The sequence below is a fragment of the Coregonus clupeaformis genome, chromosome 31, assembly GCF_020615455.1.
Source record: "Coregonus clupeaformis isolate EN_2021a chromosome 31, ASM2061545v1, whole genome shotgun sequence".
Classification (NCBI taxonomy): Eukaryota; Metazoa; Chordata; class Actinopteri; order Salmoniformes; family Salmonidae; genus Coregonus; species Coregonus clupeaformis.
Window position 1 is genome coordinate 26059464 of NC_059222.1, and position 20337 is coordinate 26079800.

At 40.9% G+C, this 20337-nt stretch overlaps 1 protein-coding gene across 2 annotated transcripts; it reads left to right on the forward strand.

The window, feature by feature from the left end:
* Positions 1 to 758: 758 nt before the first annotated feature.
* LOC121547309 (cone cGMP-specific 3',5'-cyclic phosphodiesterase subunit alpha') lies at positions 759 to 20048 on the forward strand. 2 transcript variants are annotated; one of them, XM_041858504.2, is made up of 22 exons: positions 759 to 1379; positions 3361 to 3513; positions 6391 to 6480; positions 6786 to 6926; positions 7071 to 7145; positions 7257 to 7324; positions 7459 to 7525; positions 7651 to 7698; positions 7901 to 8050; positions 8180 to 8323; positions 8430 to 8495; positions 8732 to 8878; positions 10761 to 10868; positions 11358 to 11467; positions 11598 to 11685; positions 12256 to 12356; positions 12459 to 12566; positions 12717 to 12780; positions 12939 to 13013; positions 13130 to 13213; positions 13583 to 13727; positions 18034 to 20048. In XM_041858504.2, exons 1-22 carry the CDS (start codon positions 912 to 914, stop codon positions 18081 to 18083), a joined length of 2550 nt encoding a protein of 849 aa, XP_041714438.1. In that variant the 5' UTR covers positions 759 to 911; the 3' UTR covers positions 18084 to 20048. The 2 variants fall into 2 exon arrangements, with proteins under 2 accessions (XP_041714438.1, XP_041714439.1); XM_041858505.2 differs by having other exon boundaries at positions 18037 to 20048.
* The last annotated feature ends 289 nt before the right edge of the window (positions 20049 to 20337 follow it).

Consider the following 20337-nt stretch of genomic DNA (forward strand, 5'->3'; position numbering starts at 1 on the left):
ATAGGGTAATAAAAGCACACCTATGTTTTGGACCATCTTTCTCAAATCTCTGATTCTCCTCACTTGGCAAGGCTTCCAGATTGCCCTATGAGAACAGTGAGATTAAGATAATTAAGATCAAATACTTCTCCCAACATTGTGGACATAATGCAGTAGGTTTATCAAAGTTTAGTGAGGTGGTAATCACACATCCATAAAAACACTTGTGTCTAGGTGTCTTTTGTTCTGCAGTACGTTTATCACACCTGATCCGTACCAAGCCTAAAATGGGCTGGTTAAATACATTATAAAGGGAACTGTTTTAATTGAGCTCTTTTTTGAATTGCTTCACTGATGCTATTACTCACTTGGCTTCACTTGGACTGTAAATATAGCTTAGGGTATTCTTATAAACACAAATCACTGTGAGAGAGAGTTCTGTGGCTGGAATGTTTGCTTGGAACTTTAGTGAGGAACTGAAGAATTGTTCTTCAAGGTCAACTGTCCAACTATTTCCTACTCAGTGGGTGGATAGTCTATTTGATGAGTCAACCATTTTGTACCAAAATGAACTTTCTATACCATAGCTGCAGTAGCAGACAGAGCTCCAACAACCTGCCTCCCTTGCCTCCGATTGGATTGTCCAATATAAAATGATCTGTGTTGGGATGAGCAGGTTAAGAAAGCTTAGGGCTTTAATTTCATGACGTCACGTTAATTAGAGGACACTTTGATCCTTTCAGCCTGTAAGCCACTACATTCTGTCTTTTTGTAGCGGAGTACAGACGTGTTGGTGATTTGTCCGGGACCACAGCAGAGGATGCACGTTGGCGCAAACAGAGGCCACTAACTACCCACCTTTTACACTTCCCTTTCGACTTTCCCGGGTGATGCGTCTGTAAGAGAAGGGAGGGAAACGCAAACAATTCAAAATGGGAGACAAGGATAGTGTGGAAAAGTACCTGGAGAACAATCCCCAGTTCGCCAAAGAGTACTTTGATAGAAAGGTGCGCCCCGAATTGATCGCGACAGCGTTCACAGAAAATCTCGAGATCAAAGATCCGACTTCGTTCAAAGATGTTTCCCAAATTCAGGAGGCCAACATCATCTTTGACCTGGTCAAAGAAATGCAATCGCAAATCGTTATGGAAAAAGCAATGCACAAGGTCCTGCAGAGAGTTTGCATGCTTTTGAACGCCGACCGGTGCAGTTACTTTGATCTTCGATCTAGAAACGGAATACCTGAGCTTACAACGATGCTCTTCAATGTCACCCCTACCACCAAATTCGAGGAGAACCTCGTCAACCCCACTGCTGAGATTGTGTTTCCAATCGATATGGGTGTAGTTGGATACACAGCGCACTCCAAAAAGATGCAAAACATTCCGGATGTTACAAAGGTGAGTGCCATTGTCAGCAGGTGCCCAACCGCCAAAGCGCGTATAAAATGTGTACATGAGAAGCCAAAGCGCCCATAAAATGTCCAAAAGCAGTCGCAATTTACACACAATTGTTCTTGTCAGATCTAAATTCATAAAATTGTCATTTGTTTCACACATAAGTTATACATTTGAACTGATGCAGATTTGAGAAGATAATTAAAGAAATATAAAGTGTTCATGCATGTCTCTAAAAGCCTAAGCCCATGAAGTTTAATGATTCTTGTCTGTCTGCTATTTTTGTTAAATTCACTTGAAGAATTTCTTGAAGGTGTTGCCTAATAGTTGTCTGGCATTGATGTTTTGTTTTGTTTATTCCATATGTAACTCTGTGTTTGTTGTTTTTATCGCACTGCTTTGCTTTATCATGGCCAGGTCGCAGTTGTAAATGAGAACTTGTTCTCAACTGGATTACCTGGTTAAATAAAGCTGGGAAAAAAAAATATATTATCTCAGTCCAGAAGTCTGACCAAGGCAAACTTCATGGTCTGATTAGGTCTACAGTAAACTCAACTTCAACAAGTATCAGTGAAATTACATGCATGATGGAATGAGGGATTAACAGAGGTGGGACAAAGTCATTGTTATGCAAGTCCAAGTAAGTCTCAAGTCTTTGCCCTCGAGTCCCGAGTCAAGTCGAGTCAAAGATGAGGCAAGTCCCAAGTCGAGTCAAAAGTCAAAGCCATCAAGTCTCAAGTCGAGTCCAAAGTCCTACATTTTAGTTTCGAGTCATTTCAAGTCCTCTTAGCAAGCCTTTGCAAGTCATTACAAGTCCTCGTAGCAAGTCTTCTCGAGTCATAAGGCGCAAGTCCAAGTCAAGTCACGAGTCATTGATGTTAAAGTCCAAGTCGAGTTGCAAGTCTTTGTACATTTTGTCGAGTCGAGTCTGAAGTCATCAAATTCATGACTCGAGTCTGACTCGAGTCCAAGTCACATGACTCGAGTCCACACCTCTGGGGATTAATTATAAATGTTAATGTGGACCACTTAGTTTCTACAATACAATTACGATTTTAATGGCTGTTATTCCTCTGTGTAGTGCAGAAAATGGCTTTTACCTCCAGAAGCCATGCAACTGTCATTATCTGGTTGATTTGCTAATTGATTAATTGAATACATTCATTTATTATATATATTTGTATTATTTAGTTCATGTCATCATGATAATGTATTGTATCATATTCAAAACATAAATGTCCAGTTGTATGATTGCAAAGCTGTTTGTTGATGTTAAACTATGGATGACTGAAGAGAAAGCAGGTTGACGTTTATTGTCATGAATCTTGCCCTGGAGGCAGAACTTGACGATTTATTTTAATGGGCCAGCTGCAAAGTCATAATTGGCTACATCGTAAAAATTAATGAAACAAAAATCTGCTTTTTGGACTTAATTTACAGTAAGGTTAGGGTTAGGCATTAGTGTAAGCAGTGTGGTTAAGGTTGGGGTTAGGTTTACATTTGTGACTTTGTGGCTGTGACAGATTGGGACCCCTCTGCAGAGCTGCCTACAGGACAAGATTCATGACAATAAATGCCAACCTGCAAAGACAAATCTGTAATTGCAATTGGTCAACATACTGTAGATTACTGGACGAACATCATATTACATGTATAAGTTAACTACAGAATTCAAAAAGGGGTCCAATCAAGGCTTTTTTTTTTTGCCAGAGTATGTCCATAAGTTTTCTCATTTGATTAGCCCATGATATTTTCATTGATTGAAAATCGTCCTTATTATTTTCGAGACAATGGTAATAGAATTGGGCCATTTCAAAGCAAGCAGGGGTCGTTTTTTGTCCAGTACCTGCAATTGTACTCAATAGGCCTTTTCACACAACATTATCTTAGCCCAGGCCTAAGGAGGCTGTTAGCCCTGGGCTTATTGTAGTGTGAATGCAGCTAATGTCTTGATCCAATATACTCTCTTCTTTTTCCCTTCCAGAATAACCGCTTCAGTGATTTTGTGGACAAGCAGACAGGATACAAAACCAAAAACATGCTCACATACCCCATCATGGCTGATAAAGAATGCCTTGGTGTTGCAATGGCACTAAACAAAATTGGGGCCGAAGAATTCTCAAAAGCCGATGAGGAAGTAAGTCCTGAGCTCTCAAAAGCAAAATACCAGTCTTAGAAAAGTTTCTCAGTATTAGTAATTATGGGAATAACTTTTTTTTTTTTTATGTACAATTAATACATATTAGTACAATTCACACAGCACATTACATAAACAGATACTGTATAGCCTACATTACCCTAGTAATCAAAATTCATGATGTTAAGTCCCCTATTTGGGTGGTTCTGGACCGGTTCCGACTGACATTTTGGTGTACAAAGCGCTCTGTGAACATTCTAGGGTCCCATGTCTTATAGTGCCAGAAAGCCCCATATATCCCGGGTCAAACAATCCTATAGGATTCCAATAAAAAAATCCTATTAGAATTCAAAATAAAATCCTATTAGATTTTATAACCAATCCTATAGGATTTTATCCAATAGGACCAGTTCCAAAATCTGATAGGAGTTTTCTATTACATTTTTGTCATTTAGCAGATACTCTTATCCAGAGTGACTTGCAGTAGTAAGTGCATACATTTTTCATACTGGTCCCCCGTGGGAATCAAACCCAAAACCCTGGCATTGCAAGCACCATGCTCTACCAAGTGAGCCACATGGGATTCTAATTCGATTCTAATTGGATCCTTGTATTGGAATCCTGTAGAATTTCAATGTTTTTTCTCTTATACAATTTCTATAAATGTTGTTGATGGGAATTGTATAGATATTTACATTACATTCTAAAGGATTTATCCTCAAGACTTGGCTATACACTTTAGTTAACTTGGCTGCTTAACTTATGGAGCACCCACCCTCCAAACCTCTTAGACAATTACCTATGAAGGTGGACAGTGGACACGTGAACTATAATACCATCATAAGCAATCAATATTGAACTGCCACCCTTGCCACTTGAGATGGTGACCCTATAGTGGGGAACCGCCGGCAATGTCCCCTCTACCCAGTAGCTATTTCGTGCAGCCCCTGCCACCCAAGGTCCAAGGGACACAAAGTGAGTAAACATTTGCATCTGTGTCACACATTGTGAAACGTACTGTGATTGCCCGCAAGGTTGTTTACATTTGTGTCAAAAAGGTGTGCTATGTGGCATTACAGCCAAACAGCCCCCCCGTCTGTGAAAACATCTCAGCACCCCCACCCCCAAACATCTTCCCGCGGGGGAACAGCTCTAGGGGGGAGGCGGGGGAGGGGCTACAACCCTGGGAGGGAGGGAGGGAGGGAGGGAGGGAGGGAGGGAGGGATGGAGGGAGGCAGGTAGGGAGGGTGGTACAACCCTGGGAGGGAAGGAGTTGGAGGTTCTCATTATCTTTCGGTTTTTATTTCCCTCTCCCTATCCCAACATAAAGAGGATAAAGGTGGCATTCCCTTTTTTGTATGCATAGCTGACAAATATATATACAATGAAAGAAATGCTTATATCTTTGTGTTACTGTACCTAAAACATTTTTTTCCTTCTACTTCTTATTTGCATATAAGGATTGTAACGTTTCTGTGCATTCTAAGGGGAACCCCCTCCAAACATCTTGTGTTATTGTAACATTGTATATAGTATTGTATGTCATATTGTAATGTCTAATTGTCAAGGGCGGCAGGTAGCTTAGTGGTTAAGAGCGTTGTGCCAGTAACCGAAAGGTCGCTGGTTCTAATCCCCGAGCCGACTAGGTGAAAAATCTGTCGATGTGCCCTTGAGCAAGGCACTTAACCCTAATTGCTCCTGTAAGTCGCTCTGGATAAGAGCGTCTGCTAAATGACCAATTATTTATTTATTTATTTATTTATCTAATTCAAAGACAAGAAAATAAGTTCTAATAGGATTCTGATTGGGATGACAAGATCCTACAATCCTACAAGAATGTTTGATATCGATAATTCCCCATAGGATTCAATGGATAATTTTTTAAAATATATAAATAATTCAATTTGTTATATAAATAATGTGATTTTTGTATATAAAAATACAATTATTGATTTAATTTTTTTTTTTAACGCTTTCCATATAAATGCGCTAAATTTACTAAGGAACATGATAGCGCTCGGAACGGCCTGTTTCGCAATTCACAACAATGTAATTGGTGATCAAAGATAGTTACGCTATCATTACTAAATATCAGTTTCATTTGCTCTGAAATCTGTACATAGTGGTGAAGCCAAGACCACAAGGTAGCGCAGCGCCCCTCTTATTTGGCGAGAACCCTGGCATAGTGACCATGTCTTGGTTTTAAACGCTTTAAATGGCCACTTCCAATTTTTGCGGTATTCCCGGGGACTCTTTGGATGAATATGAATTATTCCTGGTATTGAAACGATCAGTTTTCTGGAAAATAGTAATCCTTTAACTGTCACGAAGTATGATCATATTTATTTTACAGTTATAAGAAATGTGAAATCTTATAGTAAGTCGTTTATAATTTGATTGTTACTGTATTTAGAAAGCATTTCAGTCATTTCAAGCCCTAATGCCCCACTTTTTTTTAAACAGGAAGAAAATCATATACTGTATGATTTTTCATATTTTCATTACATTTGTACTATGTACTTGAGCTTGTGTCCTCAAAAGTTAGTACATCTCAGCAATTAATAACTATTTTTACCAGAAAGGTGAGTTCCAGACCTTTCTAAAACTATGCAACATTACCAGTTGTTGTTTATGGCCAGCTCATGAAAAACAATTATGTATGGGTATGTCTTATTTAGGCAGAAATAATAGTTTTGCCATATCATTCAACTGGTTAAAAGCCACATTGATACTGCCACAAGACTGTTAGGGGCTCTCTAGATCATGAGAGGTGGCAATACTGCATATTCAATGTATGACATCAGTAATCTGGACATCACATCAGATGAATGCCTGTCTGCTGTACTGATGATTGATTTAATCTGATTTTGTTTTCAGCTCTGGAACAAGTACATGGTCTTTGCACACGTCATTGCCCTGCAGCATCACACTGCATACATGTTCAACGTGGAATCCAGGAGGAGTCAGGTAAGAACCCAATGAACCCCATCATTCAACATGAGCTGTCCATCAACTGTGTCAATCATGCTGGCCCTTGAATACAAAGACACAGTTCATCAAGGTAATTTGCTATTAGTGTCTGAAATAAGAATAAGATGATAAGATGAGTGGTATAATATATCAGGAATATATTAATGATCATCATAATATATCATTATATCAGTTAAAGTTTCCTGTAAAGCCGTGATATACCATGTAATCCATGAGTTAACCATTATAACAGTTTCCCCAAAAAAATATGAATAGCCATTATTCTACCCTTGTTTCACTAGGTACTTCTGTGGTCTGCCAGCAAAGTGTTTGAAGAGTTGACAGACATTGAGAGACAGTTCCACAAAGCTCTGTACACTGTGAGAATCTACCTCAATTGTGAAAGATACTCCGTGGGCCTCTTGGACATGACCAAAGAGAAGGTTTGTTACTAGTGTATAATATACTAAGGCATATTGCTGTTTTTTCACTGTCTTGATATGGGCACCATTTTGGATCTGCTCCTTCTGTGGTTGCTAAATGGATACACTGAAGTCCTGATTGATGTCTTCCCTCTCTTCATGCAGGAGTTCTACGATGAGTGGCCAGTGAAGCTGGGAGACGTACCGCCATACAGTGGACCAAAGACCCCCGACGGAAGGGTAAATATCATTTTCCTTTGATATGATTCTCGCCAAGCATTCTGCTCTTTTCTCTACTGCCTTGTCTATGGCACAATCACAGGCAGTGAATGTTGTTCTGTGCGTCTGCAGGAAGTCATCTTCTACAAGATTATTGACTATCTGTTAGAAGGACCCAAAGAGGAAATCAAAGTCATACCGTAAATACCAGTAGCTTCTTGTTATAAATCACTCATTATTATTATTATTATTATGCTCTCTGAAGAAACAATAAAGTCTCAAAGTACCAAAACTTATCACTCACTCTCTTACTCCCTCACTCTGTTCCATGTAGGGGTCCTCCTGTTGACCACTGGGCCCTGGTCAGTGGGCTCCCCACCTACGTTTCTGAGAACGGCTTTGTAAGTTGATGTGAAAGAGTGCATGTAGTCCATACATTAATCACATGCCATATACTATCCACAAGCATGTAGGGCCTACTGTAGAGAGTGATTTTACTGAAATATGTCTTCTTCTTCCCCTGCAGATTTGTAACATGATGAACGTTGCCGCTGATGAGTACTTCAACTTCCAGGTGAGGAGTATGGGCCCCAATTGGATGGATGGTATTAAGTATAGGATGACCTTGGTGTTACAATATATCGAGTCCTCAGCAACATGTGCTATTTGAAGAGGACCACCAGCCCTCAGATTGATGTTGTATCCCTAAAATGCAATATTCTAGGGGTAATTCTAAAAGCGTTTACTAATCGACTTCATGCTGTTTTGTCTTTCAGAAAGAGGCTGTGGATGAAACAGGTTTTGTCATCAAGAACGTCTTGTCCCTTCCCATTGTTAACAAAAAGGAAGAAATTGTGGGTATTGCCACTTTCTTCAACAGGAAAGATGGTAAACCATTCGATGAGCACGACGAACAGATCACTGAGGTGAGTGCATAGACATCCACGCTCTCTCTCTTTCTCGCTATCAGTCATATCAACCACTTCCCTCATAAATTCTGTCATGGGTTACATGTGAATGCATGATGTGGTCAAAACCTGTCTGCATTGTTCCAGGCCCTCACCCAGTTCCTGGGATGGTCGGTGCTCAACTGCGACACGTACGACAGACTGAACAGGATGGAGTGGAGAAAGGACATCGCCCAGGAGATGCTCATGTGCCAGACCAGATGCACCAACACCGAAATGCAGAGTATCCTGGTGAGACCTGAGACATGTTAGACTGTAGACCTTATAGACAGTGGAGATTCACAGAGGAAAATAGCCTCATGGGACAAACCTTTGATACTCTTCTCTCTTTCCACAGAACACAAAGGAGAAGTTTGATGCCGAACCAGAGGACTGTGACCAGAAAGAGATGTACAAACTCTTGGTAAGACCATGTATAAGACTGTCAGTGAAAGTGGGTAGAGGTACAATGATAATGTGGCACAGAGTGGTGATTGAATGATCAACTTGGATAATGGCATGATACCAAACGCAGAACAGGAAGATATGAACATGCTAATAATACTATAATAATGCCTGTGAAAGTGGACTCAGCAGTACGGTCATTCGGAAATCAATTAATCAATAAATAAATATGGTTATTATTTTGCTCTTCTGTAGAGATCAAACTGCCCTGTGGCCGTAGACGTGGACCTGCTGCTGTTCTCCTTCAGTGACTTCCCTGTGACAGAGCACGGCCTAATCATGTGTGGAATTCGCTGCTTCTTTGAGCTGAATGTGGTGGAGAAGTTCAAAGTGCCCGCAGAGGTCAGTCCTGAAGACCCTGGCTAGTAAAACAATCATGTTTATTTAGATGTACAGTACCAGTCAAAAGCTTGGACACACCTACTCATTCAAGGGTTTTTCTTTATTTTGACTATTTTCTACATTGTAGAATAATAGTGAAAACATCAAAACTATGAAATAACACATGTAGTAACCAAAACAGTGTTAAACAAATCAAAATATATTTTATATTTGAGATTCTTCAAAGTAGCCACCTTTTGCCTTGATGACAGGTTTAGATTTGCATACTCTTGGCATTCTCTCAACCAGCTTCCCCTGGAATGCTTTCCCAACAGTCTTGAAGGAGTTCCCACAAATGCTGAGCACTTGTTGGCTGCTTTTCTTTCACTCTGCGGTGCAACTCATCCCAAACCATCTCAATTGGGTTGAGGTCGGGTGATTGTGGAGGCCAGGTCATCTGATGCAGCACTCCATTACTCTCCTTCTTGGTCAAATAGCCCTTACACAGCCTGGAGGTGTGTTTTGGGTCATTGTCCTGTTGAAAAACAAATGATAGTCCAACTAAGCACAAACCAGATGGGATGGCGTATTGCTGCAGAATGCTGTGGTAGCCATGCTGGTTAAGTGTGCCTTGAATTCTAAATAAATCACTGACAGTGTCACCAGCAAAGCACCCCCACACCATCACACCTCCTCCTCCTCATCAGACCAAAGGACAGATTTCCACCAGTCTAATGTCCATTGCTCGTGTTTTTTGGCCCAAGCAAGCCTCTTCTTCTTATTGGTGTCCTTTAGTAGTGGTTTCTTTGCAGCAATTCGACCATGAAGGCCTGATTCACGCAGTCTCCTCTGAACAGTTGATGTTGAGATGTGTCTGTTACTTGCAGTTAACTCTAATGAACTTATCCTCTGCAGCAGAGGTAACTCTGGGTCTTCCTTTCCTGTGGCGGTCCTCATGAGAGCCAGTTTCATCATAGCGCTTGATGGTTTTTGCGAGTGCACTTGAAGAAACTTTCAAAGTTCTTGAAATTTTCCAGATTGACTGACCTTCATGTCTTAAAGTAATTATGGACTGTCGTTTCTCTTTGCTTATTTGAGCTGTTCTTTCCATAATATGGACTTGGTCTTTTACCAAATAGGGCTATCTTCTGTGTACCACCCCTACCTTGTCACAACACAACTGATTGGCTCAAAGGCATTAAGAGGCAAAGACATTACACAAATTAACTTTTAAGAAGGAACACCTGTTAATTGAAATGCATTCCAGGTGACTACCTCATACAGCTGGTTGAGAGAATGCCAAGAGTGTGCAAAGCTGTCATCAAGGCAAAGGGTGGCTACTTTGAAGAATCTCAAATATAACATATATTTAGATTCGTTTAACACTTTTACTACATAATTCCATATGTGTTATTCCATAGTTTTGATGTCTTCACTATTATTCTACAATGTAGAAAATAGTAAAAATAAAGAAAAACCCTGGAATGAGTAGGTGTGTCCAAACTTTTGACTGGTACTGTATTTATTTTGTTGTAACCTCAGCATTATACATTCCCCAGAATGCATGTAATGTATGTACTGTACATGACTCAATACATTAACTAAGCTTTTGCCTTTTCTGTATCTAATTAATTTTGTCGAGCGTAATATTTTCCAAATACAAGGCCATGTCCTACTGGTTTGGTCATATAGATCAGTGTTTCCTAACCAGGGGTACTTGAGAAGACTCATGAGGCATAGGCCTACTGGTAAAATGCACATGAGGGGGTACTTCAGGGGTACTCCAGGCAGAGCCAAATTCTGTTGGTGGTACAGTAACCAAAAAAGATTGGGAACCATTGATATAGATCATTGGTAAAGTGTCCCTCATGTCTAATTGTTTCCTCTTCCCATGTACAACCAGACCCTGACCCGTTGGATGTACACTGTCCGGAAAGGTTACCGTGACATCACCTACCACAACTGGAGACACGGCTTCAACGTGGGCCAGACCATGTTCTGTCTTCTACAGGTGAGTCCCTTTACTCCTACAGTACCAATACTATCACCTGATACCTACAGTGCCGTGAAAAAGTATTTGCCCCCTTTCTGATTTTCTCTATTTTTGCATATTTTTTATATTGAATGTTATCAGATCTTCAACCAAAATGCAATATTAAATAAAGGGAACCTGGTTTACAAATATCAAAAAAATATGTTTTATTTATTTAATTAACAAAGGGGCAAATTATTTTTACAGCACTGTACATGGCTAAGTGTAGATTGTACAGAATAACTGTGCATAAAATCACCAAAAGAAGAGTAGTTCAAAGTTCCTAATTGTTTAGAGAAACATTTTTGCTGCCAACCAAAGGCTACCCACTAATGTAGGTCAGGGAGATAACCCCGTTTTGTTTGATAAAGGATCGATCACCTCACACACCCATTTTGTTCAATAGTGGATCACCCCACCCCTCCCATTTTGTTTGATCATGAATCAGCCCACCCTTTTGCTCCACAGACTGGCAGGCTGAGGAAATATTACTCTGACCTGGATGCCTTTGCCATGGTGGCTGCTGCATTCTGCCACGATATTGACCACAGGGGGACCAACAACTTATACCAGACAAAGTAAGACCACCTCCGTTTACCTATGAGAACTCAAAGCACTCCCTAAATAATCACTGTTTAGTTGTCTGTTATTGGTTTGGAATGTGTTGTTTGGGGTCTAACGATTGTGTTACCCCTCTCTGACTTGCAGGAGTGGATCGCCTTTAGCCAAACTGCACGGATCCTCCATCATGGAGAGGCACCATCTGGAGTACAGCAAGACGCTCATGGCTGAGGAGGTTAGAGACACTGACTCCTGTTAAGGCTGTGGCCAAAATGGCACCCTATTCCCTATTACATTTGAGTCATTTTGCAAACGCTCTTATCCAGAGCGACTTACAGTAGTGAGTGCATACAATTCATCAGTTATCAGTTGCCGCCTTCATCCGCCTTTCCAGACGTTTGGGAGATGGGACTCCTGTATCCGCCTGGCCAGGCGTTGAGGACTTGTGGCTTTGTAATTGGAGTTGTCCATCTCCTGGACTGGCTGCCCACCAGGGTTTGAGAGCCCAGTCTACCCTACGTTTTCCTGTAACCCTGGGTGGGGGCCCTAACCGGGTGCTGTCAGTCGGAGCCAGCTGAGCCCGAGAATCGCGTGGGGCAGTGGCGTCACTCCCTGAGGTAGCATGCAAGGCAGAGCAACACAAGGCAGAGCAGAGCAAAATAAGGGAAAGCAGAGCAAAGCAAGCATGGAAAAGCAAAGCAATGCTACCCGCTACCCGTATATAGTGAACTACTTTTGACCAGCATTTGCATACAAGGTCATTGTGGGAGTTGAACTCTTACCTTTTTCTCTACTCCCCCGTCAGAGCCTGAACATCTTTGTGAATCTCCAGAAGCGCCAGTTTGAAACTGTACAGCACTTGTTTGACGTCTGCATCATTGCCACTGATCTGGCCTTGTACTTCAAGTGGGTTTTTACAATTGTTATGGTCTCCGATATAGCTGCTTTTAAATATACTGAATCAGTATCATTTTTGTGCAATGTCCTAACTTGACTGTTGGTCCCCAGAAAAAGAACAATGTTCCAGAACATTGTGAACGCCACTGAGCCAATGGAAACCGAGAAGGATAAAATCGAGCATATTGCCAACAATGCCATCAGGAAGGAAATTATCATGTGAGTAGGAATGTTCTTCTGTCCGCCATCTCGGGGGTTTGCTACACTTGTGGCAGTTGTCCACTTTTCTTAAAGTGCACATTGTCACAGTTCTCGGTTTCTTGCATAATATTAATTAATATAACAATACTGTCCCTTCTTGTGTATCAGGGCCATGATGATGACAGGTTGTGACTTGTCTGCCATCACCAAACCATGGGAGGTCCAGAGCAAGGTGGATACTATATCTGTCCACCATGTCATGAAACAAAACAACACAGCAGAAGAAAAAAAAACTTTGCCCAATTCCCTCAAAACAATATAGACCACAAGATGCTCTGAGGTTTAGATTAGTATTGATACATTCTTTGCTGTGAATTCTCTACCTCCTAGGTGGCTCTAATGGTCGCAGCTGAGTTCTGGGAGCAAGGTGACTTGGAAAGGACCGTTCTCGATCAGCAACCCATTGTGAGTTTGTGAAGAAAACCGCTGTTTCTTTACAATATGTATTTATAGAGTAATCACACATTTCTGTTAGTTCTCTGTTTGATTTGATCTTCCCCATTTCTTTCATTGTTCCTCAGCCCATGATGGACAGAAACTGTGCAGCAGAGTTACCCAAGATGCAGTGCGGTTTCATTCAGTTTGTGTGTGCGTTCGTATACAAGGTAACTGCCTGGCTGGTTGAAGCTCAACCAAGCCCTATTTAGTTTCTTCATTAATTCTGATCTGTTGATTTGAAAGAATTCAGCTTGTGTTATTTGTCATTAGGTATAATGTTCTATCAATTATTTTTGTAAACGGAATCATCCTTAGAAAAATAGATGAGATCAGTTTCTCTGTGAACCATCTCTGTCATCTTCAGTGAGTAGGTCATCCAGTTTAGACCACCTGACTGACCAGTAGGCCTATCCATCTCCAAGTGTGCACCCGCTGAACTCCACAGCAGAAATGTTTGCACCATAAGGAATATGTCAGGTTGAGTGACAGTCCCGGGCATGTGAATGCTTGCAATAATGGGGCCTACTTGTGTGCAGGAATTCTCGAGGTTCCACGTAGAGATCACCCCGATGTTTGATGGGCTGAACAACAACCTAAAGAACTGGAAAGAGCTGGCCGACATCCACGCCGCCAAGATGGCGGCCATTGAGGAAGAGAAAAAGAAGCTTGAAGCACCTGCAGGTAACATTTGAAATACAGTCAGGTCTCAGCCAAGAAATCAGGGTTGGAGTCAATTTTGAATTTAATTCAATTCAACCAATGAATTGAAATTCTATTTAGAATTGAATTTAACAAGAGTGTACAAAACATTAGGAACACCTTCCTAATATTGAGTTGCACCCCCATTTGCCCTCAGAACTGACTCAATTCATTGGGGTATGGACTCTACAAGGTGTTGAAAGCGTTCCACAGGGATGCTGGCCCATGTTGACTCCAACATGGGAAACTGTTGAGCGTGGAAAACCCAGCAGCGTTGCAGTTCTTGACACACTCAAACCAGTGCACCTGGCACCTACTACCATACCCCGTTCAAAGGCAAATCTTTTGTCTTGCCCATTCACCCTCTGAATGGCATACATGCACAATCCATGTCTCAATTGTCTCAAGGCTTAAAAAAACATATTTAACCTGTCTCCTCCCCTTGATCTACACTGATTGAAGTGGATTTAACAAGTGACATCAATAGGGATCATAGATTTCACCTGGATTCACTTGGTCAGTTTATGTCATGGAAAGAGCAGTTGTTCCTAATGTTTTGTGCACTCAGTGTATGTTTACATAGTATTGGTCACCATATGTCAAAATAAACATTTGTATAAGATAAGATACACTATATATACAAAGGTATGTGGACACCCCTTCAAATTAGTGGATTCTGCTATTCCAACCACACCCGTTGCTGACAGGTGTATAAAATCGAGCACACAGCCATGCAATCTCCATAGACAAACATTGGCAGTAGAATGGCCTTACTGAAGAGCTCAGTGACTTTCAACGTGGCACCTTCATAGGATGCAACCTTTCCAACAAGTCAGTTCATCACATTTCTGTCCTGCTAGAGCTGCCCCGGTCAACTGTATGTGCTGTTATTGTGAAGTGGAAACGTCTAGGCGCAACAATGGCTCAGCCACAAAGTGGTAGGCCACACAAGCTCACAGAACGGGATCGCTGAGTACTGGAGTGCGGAGCGCGTAAAAATCGTCTGTCCTCAGTTGCATCACTCACTACCGAGTTCCAAACTGCCTCTGGAATTAACTTCAGAACAATAACTGTTTGTTGGTAGTTTTATGAAATGGGTTTCCATGGTCGAGCAGCTGCACACAAGCCTAAGATCACCATACACAATGCCAAGTGTCGGCTGGAGTGGTGTAAAGCTCGCCGCCATTGGACTCTGGAGCAGTGGAAATGCGTTCTCTGGGGTGATTAATCATGCTTCTCCATCTGGCAGTCCGACGGATGAATCTGGCTTTGGCGGATGCCAGAAGAACATTACCTGCCCAAATGCATAGTGCCAACTGTAAAGTTTGATGGAGGAGGAATAATGGTCTGGGGCTGTTTTTCATGGTTTGGGCTAGGCCCCTTAGTTCCAGCGAAGGGAAATCTTAACGCTACAGCATACAGTTGAAGTCGGAAGTTTAAATACACCTTAGCCAAATACATTTAAACTCAGTTTTTCACAATTCCTGACATTTAATCCTAGTAAAATTCCCTGTCTTAGGTCAGTTAGGATCACCGCTTTATTTTAAGAATGTGAAATGTCAGAATAATAGTAGAGAGAATGATTTATTTCAGCTTTTATTTATTTCATCACATTCCCAGTGGGGCAGAAGTTTACATACACTCAATTAGTATTTGGTAGCATTGCCTTTAAATTGTTTAACTTGGGTGAAACGTTTCGGGTAGCCTTCCACAAGCTTCCCACAATAAGGTGGGTGAATTTTGGCCCATTCCTCCTGGCAGTGCTGGCGTAACTGAGTCAGGTTTGTAGGCCTCCTTGCTTGCACACGCTTTTTCAGTTCTGCCCACAAATCTCCTATAGGATTGAGGTCAGGGCTTTGTGATGGCCACTCCAATACCTTGACTTTGTTGTCCTTAAGCCATTTTGCCACAACTTTGGAAGTATACTTGGGGTCATTGTCCATTTGGAAGACCCATTTGCGACCAAGCTTTAACTTCCTGACTGATGTCTTGAGATGTTGCTTCAATATATCCACATAATTTTCCTTCCTCATGATGCCATCTATTTTGTGAAGTGCACCAGTCCCTCCTGCAGCAAAGCACCCACACAGTATGATGCTGCCACCGCTGTGCTTCATGGTTGGGATGGTTTTCTTCGGCTTGCAAGTAACCCCCTTTTTCCTCCAAACATAACGATGGTCATTAAGGCCAAACAGTTATATTTTTGTTTCATCAGACCAGAGGACATTTCTCCAAAAAGTACGATCTTTGTCTCCATGTGCAGTTGCAAACTGTAGTCTGGCTTTTTTATGGCGGTTTTGGAGCAGTGGCTTCTTCCTTGCTGAGCGGCCTTTCAGGTGATGTCGATATAGGACTCGTTTTACTGTGGATATAGATACTTTTTTACCTGTTTCCTCCAGCATCTTCACAAGGTCCTTTGCTGTTGTTCTGGGATTGATTTGCACTTTTCGCACCAAAGTACGTTCATCTCTAGGAAACAGAACGTGTCTCCTTCCTGAGCGGTATAACGGCTGCGTGGTCCCATGGTGTTTATACTTGCGTACTATTGTTTGTACAGATTAACGTGATACCTTCAGGCGTTTGGAAATAACTCCCAAGTATTAACCAGACTTGTGGCGGTCTACCATTTTTTTTCTGAGGTCTTGGCTTATTTCTTTAGATTTTCCCATGATGTCAAGCAAAGAGGCACTAAGTTTGAAGGTAGGCCTTGAAATACATCCACAGGTACACCTCCAATTGACTCAAATGATGTCAATTAGCCTATCAGAAGCTTCTAAAGCCATGACATAATTTTCTGGAATTTTCCAAGCTGTTTAAAGGCACAGTCAACTTAGTGTATGTAAACTTCTGACCCATTGGAATTGTGATACAGTGAATTATAAGTGAAATAATCTGTCTGTAAACAATTGTTGGAAAAAGTACTTGTGTCATGCACAAAATAGATGTCCTAACCGACTTGCCAAAACTATAGTTTGTTAACAAGAAATGTTTTAATGACTCCAACCTAAGTGTATGTCAACTTCCGACTTCAACTGTACATTGACATTGTCGAGATCGGTGTGGAAGAGCTTGACTGGCCTGCACAGAGCCCTGACCTCAACCCCATCGAACACCTTTGGGATGAATTGGTATGCCGACTGCGAGCCAGGCCTAATCGCCCAACATCAGTGCCTGACCTCACTAATACTGTTGTGGCTGAATGGAAGCAAGTCCCCGCAGCAATGTTCCAACATCTAGTGGAAAGCCTTCCCAGAAGAGTGGAGGCTGTTATAGTAGCAAAGAGGGACCAACTCCATATTAATGACCATGATTTTGGAATGAAATGTTCGAAGAGCAGGTGTCCACATACCTTTGTCATGTAGTGTAGTACTTTATTAATCCCCCAAAGGGTGATTAATAAAGTGATATAGTGACATATAGAAGACATTAACCATTTTAATTTTATTGAATTAAATTATACTTTCTTTAAAGGGGAAATTTGTAGTTGCAACATCCATTTGTGCACTTATAAATTAATTATACATACCCATTGATTCTTGAAGAATTTAACTTATAAATGCCTTATGAGCTTAGTTCAACTGTCGTACGCCATCAGAACCCAAAATATAAGCTTGCTTTACTCCAATGTTTGTAAACAAAGTAAATGTAAACAAACACTACATAGCCTCAAAACATGGTTAAAAGTATAATTGTGATATCATAGATTGTCAGTCCTTGCATCCATAGCTCGGTTTATGATTTTCAGAGTGGTAACATTTCTCCAGCCCCATCCCTCAGCTTTTTACCGAAACAGGGGCGGGGTATACACTTTGTTATTGTTTCAACTGCTGATTTCCACTTTAATATAAATTATATTATATTGTGGCCAATTCAATTTAAATTCAAGAATTGAATCAGAATTCAGAACTTAAGAAGAAGCTATTGTACAATCTCCCAAGAAATAGCATTACCGGAAAATAGCCTACCATTCTTTTAGACACAGTGCCTGAGGCTTTTCCATGCACACATATGCCACGCCACCAGTGGTCCAGCAGGCCACTGGACCATTTTTTAGACAGGGTGAAAAATGTTTGACAGGGCTGAGAATAGACCAGCCCATCTGGCATTTCAGGCAAATGCCAGTCCTCCCCTGAGGTTACCTTAGTTAAGCCATCGACATACTAAGACCATCTTCTTTCTCTTTATCTTGCTGATAGCTGTCTTGCTATGAACTCAAATCAATCAAACATTTGATTTGTCTTGCTATGTATGTTGTTGCTGCTTGCTGTCTTGCATTCTGTTTGAACAGCAGAGGAGGCAGCAGAAGGAGGGAAATCCAAGACCTGCACCATCGCCTAACCCCCTGGAGTGTGCCCCAGTCCTGGCCGTGTGGCGGAGGATCCCTGGGCGCAGCAAGCAGTCAGTGGGTAGACAGTGTGAAGTTGTGTCCCTGTGTGGACTGACTTGATCGCTTCCTCTCATTCTCAGGACTTGATAAGTCAATCCTGATGGATCAACACACTCATCGCAGATATACCAGCAGCTGGTGCATTACCATATCTTGACAGCACACTTAAAGTAGAGCATATCTTTCACAGATAACTAACTATAGGTACGACTTTATCGACAACTAACATAATCCAAGTAATGAAACAAACATTACATCTTAACATCTACCAAATGGCATATAATGTATTTTAATTTATTTAGACATGTATTCTGCTTTGGGAAATAACTACCTGTACATGTTTATCCATACTCTGATGATCCATAAAGATATTAGGGTGACAGTTCAGTGGACAAACTTTTATAACTGAGCTGTTTTATTAGCACAGGAATACTGTTTGATATTTGAATACTCATCTCAGGAATTTTAAGAACAAATATGAGTAGGCAAATAACACAACCAAATTCTGTAGAAAGGCAGACACTGTTTATTTAGAATTATTTACTGTAAGAGCACAAGCCTCTTCCCATAACTAAAACTTAAAAGGCAAACTTGCTGTTTTAGCAAATGACAATTGACTTTACCGAGGGGTAATATAATAGCAATGCTCAAAATGTGTACACACTCCTGAGCCTTGTGATGGTATATTTATGTTAATATGCAAAGTATATATTTTTTGATTGTCAGAGGTTTTCTACTTTATGTATTTTAAGAATGGAGCTGAGTCACTTCAATGGCTAAGTCTTTAGATTGTATGAACTGATATGGTTCGTAGTCACATTTGAGCATCAGGTATCCATTGCAAACTTTGCGTACAATTTTAAACTGCACATTTTCCCAATAACTTGAAAATGTAATATATGATGATAATATATTGATGTATCATAAATTGCAATTCAATAATCTTTCAAAAATTGAGATTATGCTACTGTATCATGTATGTTTATGCTCCAAAGAAATGTAGTTAATCACATAAATGTAAAATATGTAAAAATTAAACCTACAATTCCAAAAACAATTTTTTACTTGCTATTAGGAGGCAAGCCTAGGAAATGTTCCATCAGTGTCATAAATATCTTCAGGTACCTGACCATAAAATGATTTGAAGGGATTGAGTCAGTCAGCTTTCGAGATCTGCACAGCTTGAAACTTTAAATACCCTACTTACTGTAGATAAAGCAAGCTACCGAAGTCTTACATCTACTGTGTGTGAAGGGCATCATGTTTGTTTTATGGATACAAGCCTGCAATGTGGCCTCAGTCAGGCCAAAGCTCCTCTTCTCTTTGTTTGACTATTTGGGGCTTATTAGAGGACCAGTGTGAAATTAACTTAAGCAACATTGAGAAAGTGAATTGATGAATCCAACTGAATTGCAATGGGGTTCCCATAAAGAAAAACTCCTTAGAAATCCTGCCAAGCAATCTCCTTTTGACCTACTGTAACAGGTGGCCAAGACATCTATGGAGACATCCGATAGTAGCCGTAAGCAGGAAACACAGGGCAGGCAAAGTTTGACTTCTTTGCTTATGCAACGTGCCCTCACTAAATCAATGGAAAATCAATCAAGAGCAGTAATCCAATGAGGGTGGCTTTGACAGCCACTCTGCATCTTAAATGGATTCTCTGAATCTCTGTTCCTATAGCTGCTAGGCAGGGCAAGCTGCTTGGATCAGGGCTCCACAATGGGATAAGGCGAACAGTATAAGCAGTATGGGAGTGACAATCTATTATGCGCGTACATTTAATCTACTAATTCTATTGAGTTATCACTGAGAGATTAGAATTTGACATTTGATGTCTGATGAAACAAATTCTACTGTATGTACGTGTCATAAGATGTAACATGTTAACAAAATAAAGGCATTCATCAAAGTCTGTGGGAATCTTGTCACATTCTTTAAACTTGCCCACTGAATATAACAAATTTACCCACTACCTTTGAAATGGAATAGCACATTGATATACAGTAGAGACACAGGATTAACTTGAAGAACCTTGGGGTAGACAGTCCTCATGACTCCTATAACGTGCATGGAGAATACCCTATAAAGCTGGATTAGCCCTGGGAAAAGAAGATCAGCCGATTGTGTTGCTGCCGAGACCAATGCACTTTGGAGTGAGCACCTTGAGCGATGTCTGCATGAGGTGTTTCCAGACCCTTTCCA

Coding starts and splice junctions, on each gene's coding strand:
- LOC121547309 (XM_041858504.2), top strand. CDS start 912: ATGGGAGACAAGGATAGTGTGGAAAAGTACCTGGAGAACAATCCCCAG. Junction 8,051..8,179: donor ACGACGAACAGATCACTGAG/GTGAGTGCATAG, acceptor GCATTGTTCCAG/GCCCTCACCCAGTTCCTGGG. Junction 11,468..11,597: donor AACAACTTATACCAGACAAA/GTAAGACCACCT, acceptor TCTGACTTGCAG/GAGTGGATCGCCTTTAGCCA.